This window comes from Petaurus breviceps, unplaced genomic scaffold (genome assembly GCF_028583685.1).
Source record: "Petaurus breviceps papuanus isolate PSGF00001 unplaced genomic scaffold, PetGlider_PUasm1.0 179, whole genome shotgun sequence".
Classification (NCBI taxonomy): Eukaryota; Metazoa; Chordata; class Mammalia; order Diprotodontia; family Petauridae; genus Petaurus; species Petaurus breviceps.
In genome coordinates, this window is record NW_027185779.1 from 4,679,423 (window position 1) to 4,691,880 (window position 12,458).

General features: G+C 37.9%; 1 protein-coding gene across 2 annotated transcripts in view; it reads left to right on the forward strand.

Moving 5' to 3' along the window:
• Window positions 1–8,403, forward strand: part of RAD54B (RAD54 homolog B) — a 137,743-nt gene extending 129,340 nt beyond the window's left edge. For both annotated transcript variants that reach the window (XM_069086628.1, XM_069086627.1), the window contains 5 exons: window positions 800–975; window positions 2,221–2,482; window positions 4,132–4,198; window positions 4,423–4,623; window positions 7,562–8,403. In XM_069086628.1, the coding sequence (XP_068942729.1) occupies window positions 800–975; window positions 2,221–2,482; window positions 4,132–4,198; window positions 4,423–4,623; window positions 7,562–7,779 (924 nt within the window). In that variant the 3' untranslated portion in view covers window positions 7,780–8,403. The remainder of the gene's footprint in view (window positions 1–799; window positions 976–2,220; window positions 2,483–4,131; window positions 4,199–4,422; window positions 4,624–7,561) is intronic.
• The last annotated feature ends 4,055 nt before the right edge of the window (window positions 8,404–12,458 follow it).

Sequence of the window (12,458 nt, forward strand, 5' to 3'; positions counted from 1 at the left end):
CTCAGTTTTACCATTTTTAATGCAAAAATTTTGAAAACAACATATTAAAATTTTTTATATTTTAAATTAAATATTAAAAAAAATTTCACATTAAAAATATTATTCATGTATTTTGCTTTTACATTATCTTCATTTCCAAATAAATGCTTCCCCCTTTTTCTACCCAACAAACTATTCCTTGTCATAAAGATTAGAAAAGAATGAAGGTGGGGGGGGGTGGAAGCAGTTTAGCAAAACTAGCCAATATATCTTTGATCCTGACAGTATATACAGAATATGCAAAGATCCATACCCATAGCTCCCCACCTTTGCAAATGAGGGAGAGAGGGTATTTTCTTATCTCTTCTCCAAAACCAGACTTGATCACCATGTTATTAATACAGTATGCAAGTATGCAGTTTTAGTTTTTTACATTGTTGTCATTAAGTATTTCTCCTCATTGAACTGTTTCATTTTCACCTTTTTATTCCTAGCATCTAGAACACACTGATGCTTAATAGATGTTTGTTGAATAGAATTATAAGATGAGGACCAGATTATCTTTAATCTTCCAACTCTTTTTTTCTTTCCATGTTGAAATAAATGGGGCAGCTAGGTGGCTCAGTGAGTAAAACGTCGGCCCTGGAGTCAGGAGGACCTGAGTTCGGTTCCGGCCTCAGACACTTAATACCCACACAAAAAACTAGCCGTGTAACCTTGGGCAAGTTACTTAACCCCAATTGCCCTCCAAAAGGCAAAAATAAAATAAAATAAAATAAATGATATGAACCTAATCAGTGTTAAAAATTATTTTGAATAGGAAAAAGAAGGTAACTCATCTTCTGATGAATATGAAGAATATAACTTTTCTGAAGGCTTGATAGATGCTTATCCTGTGGATTACAACCCAATCATATTTTCTGAGACAGATTCAGGAAAACTACAGGTCTTGACAAAGTTGTTAGCAGTTATCCGTGAACTCAGTCCTTCTGAAAAGTAAGATGAATTTTATGAACTACATTTCAATACCTTTGGAATTTAGGTTTCCCCAACGTGACTTCTTTAAAAAGAGTTAAAATGTGATAGAATTATACTAATAAATACTGAAAAATACTCAGTTTTGTATAATGATACCTCTCAACCGCCTCCTTTGGTATAAAATCATAAATAGGAGTTGGGGTCAGTGCAATGTATAATACATATTTTAAAGACATCTTTGGACTTTTCTTTGGGCCTAATACAATGACTTGTATATAGTAGACACTTAATATAAATATTTGTTGAATTGAATTTCAACAACAAAATATAGCTATAAATACCAACTAGTCATGAAATATATGTGTGATAACATGAAATCATTGATTTATCAGCTACTGTGGGTATTATCATATGGTCTATTACTCATTTTCTCTCAAATTTGCTGAATCATTTGACATTTCTGAATTTGCAGTTTCCTTTTCTATAATAGAAAAATGAATAATACAGTATTTTGTAAAAACGAAGTTTGAATGTTAAGACAAAAAGAATTTGCCACTCCAGCCATGGGGTCCTTGCTATATTAATTTATGGTTGCTTCAGTCCTGTATTATATCTAAACCCCAACCATGCTTCCCTTCACACTCACTGCTGCAGGTATTCTCCAGTTCTGAACTCATAATCAAATCATTTATGTCACTGCTCCTGGAAAAGGTGGTCTCACCTACTTATTTCTCTATAGCTCTACTCACTACCTCCATAATTCTCTTTTTTGTAGTTGCTCTTTTAAAGTATATTTTTATTTTGAACTTAACATTTGACATCCTCTGCTAATGTACAAATGACTTTATTAACTATAACTGTTGAAAATTACTATTTCAATTGAATGAGCAAATATTTATTAGTTCCCACTCTATGCAAAGTACTCAGCTAAGGTTTCAAAGACAAAAAATATTCTTGCCCCTTGAGGAATTTATATTCTACTGGATGTACCTTGTAAATGTTGATAATATGCTAAATGAAGTAAATGTTCCTTCATCTTTTCTCTAATTGTTCAGTTCAAGCTATTATACTAGCATGTACTAGTATATTACTATAATAATATCAATGATACATTCTATGAATCTCATTGAGATTAAAATTTTTGTTTGTAAAAGCACCAAACTCATTATTACTTGCTCTGTAAATAGCAACTGGTATGGTCATAAGTATCACAATATAATAAAAGAATTTAAGATGTAAGAGGCCTTTCTCTCTGTTTGACAGGGTGGTGCTGGTGTCTAATTATACACAAACCCTAAATATTTTGCAAGAGGTTTGCAAGCGTCATGGATATAATTATTCAAGACTTGATGGACAAACCCCAGTTGCACAGAGGCAGAAAATTGTTGATGGATTCAATAGCAAACACTCATCAGATTTTATCTTCTTATTAAGTTCAAAGGCTGGTGGTGTGGGATTGAACCTTATTGGAGGTTCTCATTTAATTTTGTATGATATTGATTGGAATCCAGCTACTGATATCCAGGTAGGAAAGCTTTGTATGTATTAAAAATTCAAAGCATTTTGGGCCCTACTTTTTATAATATACTTTTGGGTTAGGGACATAGAACTTGTATTCTGAAATGGTTCTAGGAATGAGTATGGACAAGCGTGGTACTATTATTGCCTTCTCTAGATATGAAAAATATCTGCTTGTAGTCTGGGCTGACAACAGATATATATCTGAGGAACTGCAGGTTGGGCCAATTCTGAGCCGCACCTCAGCCCTGAAGATTTCCCAAAGAAACCCACTCCCCTCACGGGGTTGTTTGGAATTACTTGAACTGGGAGTAGACCTGTCACAGTAGCTATGGATCCCTGAAGGTCTTTCTGTCCAGATCCTCGTCCCCGTGCTTTGGTGCAGGTGGTGGTGGTGGGGGGGGGGCTTCTGTACTATAGAGAGCCACCACAGGGCTAACAGCACACCATAGAGGATACTCAATATGGCATTAGTATTTTGATTTCTTTGTAAAGAGGAATCAAAATGTGACACTGGCATACTTGGGAGGCTGCCCAATCATCATGAGGCAGCTAGGTGGCATAGTAGATAGAATGCTGAGCTTGGAGTCAGGAAGACCTGAATTCAGATATGACCTCAGACACTCTGTGACCCTGGGCAAGTCATTTAACCTCTGTGACATATAAAAAGTTGGAGAGACATAGATTCTGGGTAATTTATCATTTCATTAATCATACTAACAATAATAAGAGGGGTCAGTGACACTCTCAAATGCCAAAGCCCCTTATGGAACTCACTCAACACTTATATGCCCTTGGAAGAGTGGGTGTCCCTAAAGGTAGCAGTTGACTCTGATTCGTTAACAATTAATGAAAAGAATGAATATTATAACGAGAGGTGGACCTGTTTCAATGAGGGGCTGGGGGATGTGACTGATTATTCAGTATTAGACACGGAGACTTATCTGTATGGAGGGGTAGGTCATGGGAAATGAGTAAGTTGGGGAAATGTGAGTTTAGGATGTTTGACAAAGTATCAATATGTATGTTGAAGTCCCCTAGTATGAGGTCAAGTAAAGACTTTACGTCCCCTATCACCCCATCTAGGATAATTAGGCAAAAAGATCTATCCCTTCTGTGCAAACCTGCCAGAGTGGAACACGATGGTCCAGAATTCACCTTAGATTAAATTCTTTGTACGGTTCTTTAGTTGGGTGAGGTCTCCCCCACAGGATCAAAAGGGATGTATGCCAGGGATTTGGATGATCTCAACCATCAACAATGCCCTTCAGAGATTGAACAACCAATAGGCTTCTGAAGAAATCCTGGTCCTAATTCAGTAATTAGTTATTAATATAAGAGAGAAATAATCATTTCTCTCACCTTCTTGGTCTCAGTTTCCTTAACTGTAAAATGGGGGTGATAATAATAGCACTTATCCCACAGGGTTGTTAGAATCACATGAATTTGTAAAGTGCTTATCCCCAGTGCCTGGCACATTGTAGGTGCTATATAAATGCTTATTCCTTTCCCTTTTACACTCCCCTTTCTTTTCTCCTTTCCCTTTTCCTTTCCTTCCCCAACCATTGGTTTTGATGTCTGCAAATATAATTCATGATTCCTAGATTAATGTACTGTTCTGTAGGTTACATTAGTTTTTGATACTGTTTTTGATAGGCAATGGCTAGAGTGTGGCGAGATGGTCAGAAGCATCCTGTGCATATTTACAGACTCCTGACAACAGGTACTAATTTAATCCTAATTCTAACTCCCATGACTCTTTTGATTTGATCCCTCAGGGTGTCCAAAATATTACGTAAGTTTTAGAAAATAAAAATCATTTACATTTATTTCTTTTGTAATATTTTTTTAATGTCAAGAATTCTTTTAAACTAGCATGCTAATATGTACTTTATTTTTTAAAAGTGTCAGGATTTGAGGAAATTATAATGAATATTTCCTGTTTAGGCACAATTGAAGAAAAGATTTATCAGAGACAGATAAGTAAGCAAGGTCTTTCTGGGGCAGTTGTAGACCTGACCAAGACATCTGAACATATCCAGTTTTCGGTGGAAGAACTTAAAAATTTGTTCACCTTTCATGAAGATTCAGATTGCGTCACTCATGATCTACTAGATTGTGAATGTTTGGGAAGGAAAGACCATCAAGGTTAGTTTTATTTCTATAACTAAGATAAAGTTGATTCATCTATTTTTCAGTGGTAGATTAAGAAGCCTAAATCTTTCAGGTGTTGTCTTGGGTTTTCTCATTTTACAGGACACTGCCAGAAGGTGGAACTGAGAAAAATGTAATTCTTTGAGCCTCAGTAATTACCTAAATTAATTTAATTTTATCTTTGAAATTGGTTGTGGAAACAAATGAAATGTCTTAGGAAGGGTTTTAAATCCTGTTGTTATAGCTCTATTCAAAAGTAATAAAATGTGTAGTCTTACAGAGCATACGTTTGTAGTCCCCCTGAGTCAGTGGGAACCTTTAATGCTGTGCATAATGAAGATATGGTTTCAGTGGCTATACATTTCAACTAGTTCAGTGTATCTCATGGATAAAGGGTACTTTTATCCAAAGTTAGATCATAGAAAATATCTGTTTATTATCTTTCATGTTTAGCTTGAGTTCATATAATTTTTGGTGTCTTTGATTTAATTATTGTTGAAATTTCTGAATTCTTTTAATTTTCTCACTATGATTATATAGAGTTTTAATAAAAATAATTTTTAAATTAATGATGATGTAGAGGATCTTCATTGTATTAGCAGGACTCTCTCCTTCCTTCCTAAATGAGATCAGTGCCTGGCTCATATTTTTCTCTCATCTCTACCTCTTGCCCTCATACTAGGGGACTCCAACATGTATATTGATACTTTGCCAAACATCCTAAACTCACATTTCCCTAACTTACTCATTTTCCATGACCTACTCCTCCATCCCACCCCAGCTAAACACAGAGATGGTCATAACTTTGATCTTGTCGTCCTCTACAAGTGTTCCACATCCCTACTCATGAACTCTGAAATTTCTTTATCTCATCATAATCTGTTGTCATTCTACTTCTGCCTTGCAACTGCAGACAGTTGTTTATCTGTGCTTTGTTTTTGCAGTGACCTCCAATCCTTCTACCCTTCAGTTCTTTCCCAGGTCATCACCCCTGTATTGACTACACTCTCTTCTCTTCTCTCTCCTGACTACTTAGTGAATCAGTTCAGCTCTACGTTATCTTCTTTTGAGTCTCATGCCCATTTATCCTATCAAAGATTTTACCTTGGATTACTTCTACCATCCCCTGCCTTTGCTCCTACTCACATGCTGCTGAATGGAACTCAAGGAAATCATAAAATCATTCTGACCAGTTCTACTACAAGCTTATGATACATAATCTGAGTGGGCCCTCACTGCAGCAAAGCAATCCTTTTATTCCTGCTATTTATTTACTTATTCCAAATTAATTCACTATACCATTCACCACAATGGCTTTTCCAAACTTTTTCAACCTTCTTCCTATAGTTCTCTCCCTCAACTGAGAATCTTGCTTCATATTTCACTGAAAAAATTAAAGCCATTTGCCAAGAGCTCCTTTTTTTCCCCTTCTCGTCTCATATCACCCAAATGCCTTCTGCAGTTATCTTTCCCTTTACCATTGCTGTTTCATGTGAAAACGTGAACTTTCTCCTGGCTAAGGCAAACCTATCTGCATGCACAAGTGATCCCATTTTATCTCATTTTTGTCAGCAGATTGACCCTTTATCTCTTCCATCTCCCAGTTTTATGCCTTTGTTGTTGTTCAGTCATTTCAGTTCTGTTTGACTCTTTGTGACTCTTTGGCAAAAATACTGGAGTGATTTGCCTTTTTAAAAAAAAATGATTTCACACCTGGAGTATTGCAATAGCTTTCTGGTTAGTGTACCTGCCTCAAGTCTCTTCCCACTCAAGTCCATACTCTACTAAGCTATCAAATTGATCCTCCAGTACAGGGCTGACCATTTCACCTCTATTCAATAAGCTGTGGTGGTTTCCTATTACCTCTAAAATCAAATACAAAATCCTCTGTTTGGCTTATAAAGTCCTTTATAATCTGTCCCCTTCCTACCTGACCTCCATGTATTCTGTAAACCAGTGATAATTGGCCTCCTTGCTATTCCTCTAAGACACCTGTCTCCAGACTGGACATTTTCATTGACTGACTCCTATGCCTGGAGTACTTTCCCTTTTCATATCCTCCTTCTGGCTTTCCGGGCTCCTTTCAAGTCTCATTTAAAGCCCCACCTTCTATAAGAAGCCTTTACCAGTCCCTTGGGGTTAAGTAACTTGCTCACGGTTACACGACCAGTTTTTTGTGGATGTGTGTGGCTGTGAAGTATCTGATCCCAGGTCTCCCGACTCTGGGGCCGGTGCTTTTACTCACTGCACCACCTGGCCTCCCCTGCCAATCCTTCTTAATCTTAGTATATTCCTGCTGGCATTTCCCCAGTCTATCTTCTGTGTAGATCGTTTGCACATATTTGTTTGTTTGTCTCTCCCCTCAGACTGAGTTTCTTGAGAGCAAGGACTGTTTTTGCCTTTCTTCGTGTCCTCAGTGCCTAACACATAGTAGATACTTTATACTTACTGACTGATAAAAAAAAAAATAGTATAAGTGTTAATGGAATATTGCTATACTGTAAGAAATGAGGAAGGAGACAGTTTCATAGGAACCAGAGAAGACATGTATGAACTGAAGAATGAGATGAGTAGAACTAGGAGAACAATTTTATACAGTTACAACACTATTGTAAAAACAAACAACTTTGAATGATTTGGGAACTCTGATCAATGCAATGACCAACCACAGTTCCAGGGAACTCATGGTGAAATATGTTGCTTACTTCCTGATAGAGAGGGGATAGACTCATAGTGTAGCTCAAATCATTTTTTTGGACTTGGCCAATATGGGAGTTTGTTTTGTTTGATTATATATGTTAGTAACAGAGGTTTTGTTTTCCTTGCTTTCTCATTGGAGGGGTTGGGGAAGATAGAAAATAAAATAAGATTTAGTTAGAAAACAGAATATTAATATAAACTAAAACTTTTTTGATTCTTTTACTCATTTCAGCCAAATCTTTGGAAGATGTCCGTATGTACAGAAATTGTCAGCTTGGCCCAAATCACCATAAGCCTGACTCCAAAAAACCTCTTTCTATGTCACAGTTGAAACAATGGAAACACTTCTCTGGGAAACATCAGAATATTAATGATCCCTTTCTTGAAAGAATTAAAGAAAATGTTTCATTCATTTTTCAAAATGTAACCAATCAAGGCCCTCTAACATAAAGAAGAGTCGTTTATGTTAAGAACAAAGAGTATGTACAACTATCTCGTGTAATTCTATAAGACTAAAATTGTTATGGTGGAAAAATGGGAAGATTTAAATAAAATTTATGTATATTTTTATACAATTTTGTCATAATAGTCATAATTTATTAAAATGTTTAATAGTTTGTCATATATTCTTATTAAATGCATATTCTAAACTTTTAAAACTAATTACTTAAAGAAAGGCTTTTGGTTTCATATAATTATTGATTCATTCCATATTCAACAAATGTTTTTTGATATGCCTCCTAAATACTGTGTTGAACACCAAAGTAGAACAATACATTTATATAGCATTTTTATACATCTGTGAAGCAGTTTTAGAATATAATAAAATTCAGTGAGATGTAGCTAAGTAGTTAATTATATAGTTAAGTTCTATAGCACAAATTAAGTGTATATAGGCTAAAGGAGGACAAAATAAGAGAGTCTATAAAATGTAAGATTAGAAAAACAAACTATAATTCTCTACACTCAGCTTGTAGAATGATAATATAAAGGTGTCTAACTAAATACTACATTTTTATGTATAGCATAATTGATTTTGTATTTTCGGAATTTACCATTAAATCTCTTTAATAGTAGGCTGTATGTGTAATTGGAAAGAATGTGTGACCACCTATATTGACTTGTGAAGCTTCTGCCAATATTTTATTCACTACCTACTTTTGATGATTTCCTCTTCCTATATAAATTGGAGTTTTACTCTCACTATAACCCTACCCCCAACAAACAAAACCATAATGAAACCTGTCTCTTCTAGCTTCTCTCTCTCGATTTCTTTCTTTTTTTTTTTTTGCTTTTTAGAGGGCAATTGGGGTTAAGTGACTTGCCCAAGGTCACATGGCTAGGTTTTTTGGTTTTTTTTTTTGCTGTGTGTGGTAAGTGTCTGAGGCTGGATCCGAACCCAGGTCCTCCTGACTCCAGGTCTGGTGCTCTATTCACTGCACCATCTAGCCTCCCCACTCAATTTCTTTTTTGCTGCCAAATTTAATTTTAATTTCAGTTTTTTTGCTACTATCCTTCCTTACAGTTCACCTTCTGTTCACACAGTTTTCTGATGTTGTACTTCTGAAGGTTATTATTAATACTTCTGTCAAGCTCAATGACCATTTCTGTTCTCCATTCTTCTGTCTCCTCCTTATTAAAAGGAATAGATAAGTTTGAGACAACTCCTTTTCAATTTCCTTTTCTCTGTTTTCATCTACATTGGGATATTCCGCAGGGTTCTATCGTGGGCCCTCTTCTCTTCCCTCTATACTACTTAATTTGGTGATCTCATCAGTTCCTATGGAAATAATTATCATCTCTACTGACAATTCTCATATCTACCTTTCTTGCCCCAACCTTTTTGCTGACCTTTAATCTTGTATCTTCGGGAGGTGAAGCCAAGGCAGGGACTCACCTGAGCTCTCCCCTGAAACCTTCCAAATAACCTTTAAAAAACAACTAAATAAATTCTAGAGCTACAGAACCCATGAAAAGATGGAGGGATACAAATTCCCAGCTCAACACAACTTGGAAAGTTGGCAGAAAAGGTCTATTGCACCAGGGTGAGAGAGGAATGTAGTCTAGCATAAGCCACATCAGCACAGACTGGGCCCCAGCAAACAAGGAGTAGGCCTCAGGGCAACTCAATCAGTGGTAGCAGTGGCAGTTTCCAGACCTCTCAGCCCAACCATGCCAAAGACAGCTTAGAAGGTCAGTAGGAAGGGGCTATCGCACCTGGATGAGAATGGAACACAGTCCAGCACAGGCTGCACCAGTATTGCCCCAGGCCCAGGAAACCAGGAGCAGGCATTGGGAGCAACTGAATCATCAGTGGCAGTGGCAATGGCAGCTTCTGGAGCTCTTAGCCCACAGATGGTAAGGGGGTCAAACAACAGGTCAGAAGGCGATTATAGGGGTCTCTTTGCTAACACTGAGGCAGGACTTTGTTGCTTTGCCTGGGTGGCAGTCCCAGAGTGACAAGGAACACTAGCACACCAGAGCTTGCAGCCACAGTGGAGGGGGGACCTTCCTCACAGTTCCAGGGCAGAAAAAAAAATGCTTGTGGTCCCTCACAGACCAGAGCACAGGCCAGGAGAGTAATAAACATTCTCCTTAGATCACACCGCTTTGGAAGAACCGAAAACTTAGAGGTCCCTAGAAATATCTCTGAAAACAGCTGCACAAAACCCCTGAAGCTTGGGGCAGTGTGTCCTCGACCCTGGAAGCAGAGCCCTGCTTTAACAAATAGGTAAAAGTCAAGTAATAGGCTGGGAAAATGAGCAAACAACAGAAAAACCCTCTTGACTATAGAAAGTTATTATGGTGAGAAGGAAGATCAAAATTCATGCTCAGAAGAAAATGAAGTCAAAGCTCCTATATCCAAAGCCTCCAAGAAAAATATGGAGGCCGTGGAGGAGCTCAAAAAGGATTTTGAAAACTAAGTAAGAGAGGTAGAGGAAAAATCGGGAAGAGAAATGAAAGTGATGCAAGAAAATCATGAAAAATGAGTCAACAGCTTAGGAGAAACAAAAAAACACTGAAGAAAATAACACCTTAAAAAACAGATTAGGCCAAATGACAAAAGAAGTCCAAAAAACCAATGAGGAGAAGAATGCCTTAAAAAGCCAAACTGGTCAAATGGAAAAGGAAGTCCAAAGGCTCACTGGAAAAAAATAATTCCTTCAAAATTAGAATAGAGCAAATAGAAGCTAATGACTTTATGAGAAATCAAGAAATGATAAAACTAAACCAATTTTGTATCTTTAGCTGCCTTTCTAATAACCTGAACTAGATAGTCAATAGCCATCTTATACTCACATGTCCAAAATGGAGTTCATCATCTTTCCCAGCTAAACCTTCCCATTTGCCCACCTTTCCTATTACTGTATACCCCCATAGTTTCTCAGGCCTCAACCTAGGAGTCATACTGGATTCCTAGCTATCTCTCACCCCCATATCTAAGTGGTTGCCAAGGCCTGTCAATTTCACCTTTCCCATGTCTCCAATATGCCTCCTCTCCTCTGACACTGCTACCGTTCCGGTACAGGCCCTTTTCACCTCATACCTGAACTATTTTAAGAGCCTGCTGATTGTGTTTGCCTGATTCAAGTCTCTCTGCTCTCTAGCCTATCCTTCATTCAGCCACCAAAAGTGTTTTTCCTTAAGCACAAGACTATGTCACACCCTTACTCAATAAACTCCAGTGTCTTCCTACCACCTCCAGGGTCAAACACAAAATCCTCTGGTGTTCAAAGCCCCTTATCTCCCTCCTACCTCTTCAGCCTTCTTACACCTTACTCCCCAACACATATTCTTTAATCCAGTAACACTGGTCTCCTGTTGCTTAAACAACACACTCTCAGACTCTGGGCATTTTCTCTAATAGTCTCCCATGCCTGGTATATTCTCCTTTTTCATCTCTGCCTCCTGGCTTCCCTCACTTCTTTTAAGTCTCAACTAAAATCCCATCTATAGGAAGCCTTTCCCAACCCTTTTTAATTCTAGTGTCTTCCCTCTCTTAATTCTTTTTTATCTTGTATATAGAGTGTTTGTTGTCTGCCTTATTAAATTATGAGCTTCCCGAGGGCAGGACTGTCTTTTGCCCCATTTTGTATCCCCAGCACTTAGCATGATGCCTGGCACATAATAAGTGCTTAATAAACATTTACTGACTGACTGAAACTCCTCCTTTGGTTTCTGTAGCACTAACATTTCCTTCCCTTCCTTCTCTATTTTTGTGTTTGCATTTCAGGTTTTCTTCCTCTTCTCACCTCCTTTGTCTCTTGAATTCACGCTTCATCTCTTCTCCCTTTCTGAGATGATCTATTCAAAGCTTCAGTGGTCTGATTTCTATGATGATGACAAAACTGAACTCATCATCTTTCTCCCTAAATCCTCCACCCCTCCTATCACCCCTTCTAATATCTGAGGGCAACACAATACTCCCAGTCCCTAAGGCTTGCAACCTGAGTGTCATCCTTGACTCCTCACTGTTTTTCACTTCTCACTCCACCCTCCCTCATATCCAATCTGTTGCCAAATTCTGTCTTTTTCACCTTTTCTACATTTCTTGAATGCACTCCCATCTCTCATTGTTCTGGTGCAGACCCTCATCATCTATTCCTGGAGTATTGCAAAAGCCTGCTGGTGGGTTTGATTGCCTCAAGTTACTCCCCGCTCCAATCCATCCTTCATTTAACCACTACAATGCTTTTCTTAAAGCGCTGGTTCAATGTACCTCCCTACTCACTAAACTCCAGTGGCTCTGTATCACCTCCAGAATCAAGTACAAAATCCTCTGTTTAGGGTTCAAGGCTCTTCATAACCTAGCCACAAGTGCCCACCTCCCTATCCCCACACACAGTTTTCCAGCCCTCACACTTCTGCCTCATATTCTTTGATCCAGTGACACTGGCTGCCCTATTGTTCCTCAAAAGGACATTCCATCTCCAGACTCAAGGAATTTTCTCTGATTGTACTCTATACCTATAATGCCCTCCCTTCTCATCTCAGTCTACTGGCTTCCTTTGCTTCCTTCAATTCCCAGCTAAAATCCCATCTTCTACTGGAAATTTTTCCCAACCCCCCTTAATTCTAATGCCTTCCCTCTCTTAATAACTTCCTATTTTTCCTGTATATAACTTGTT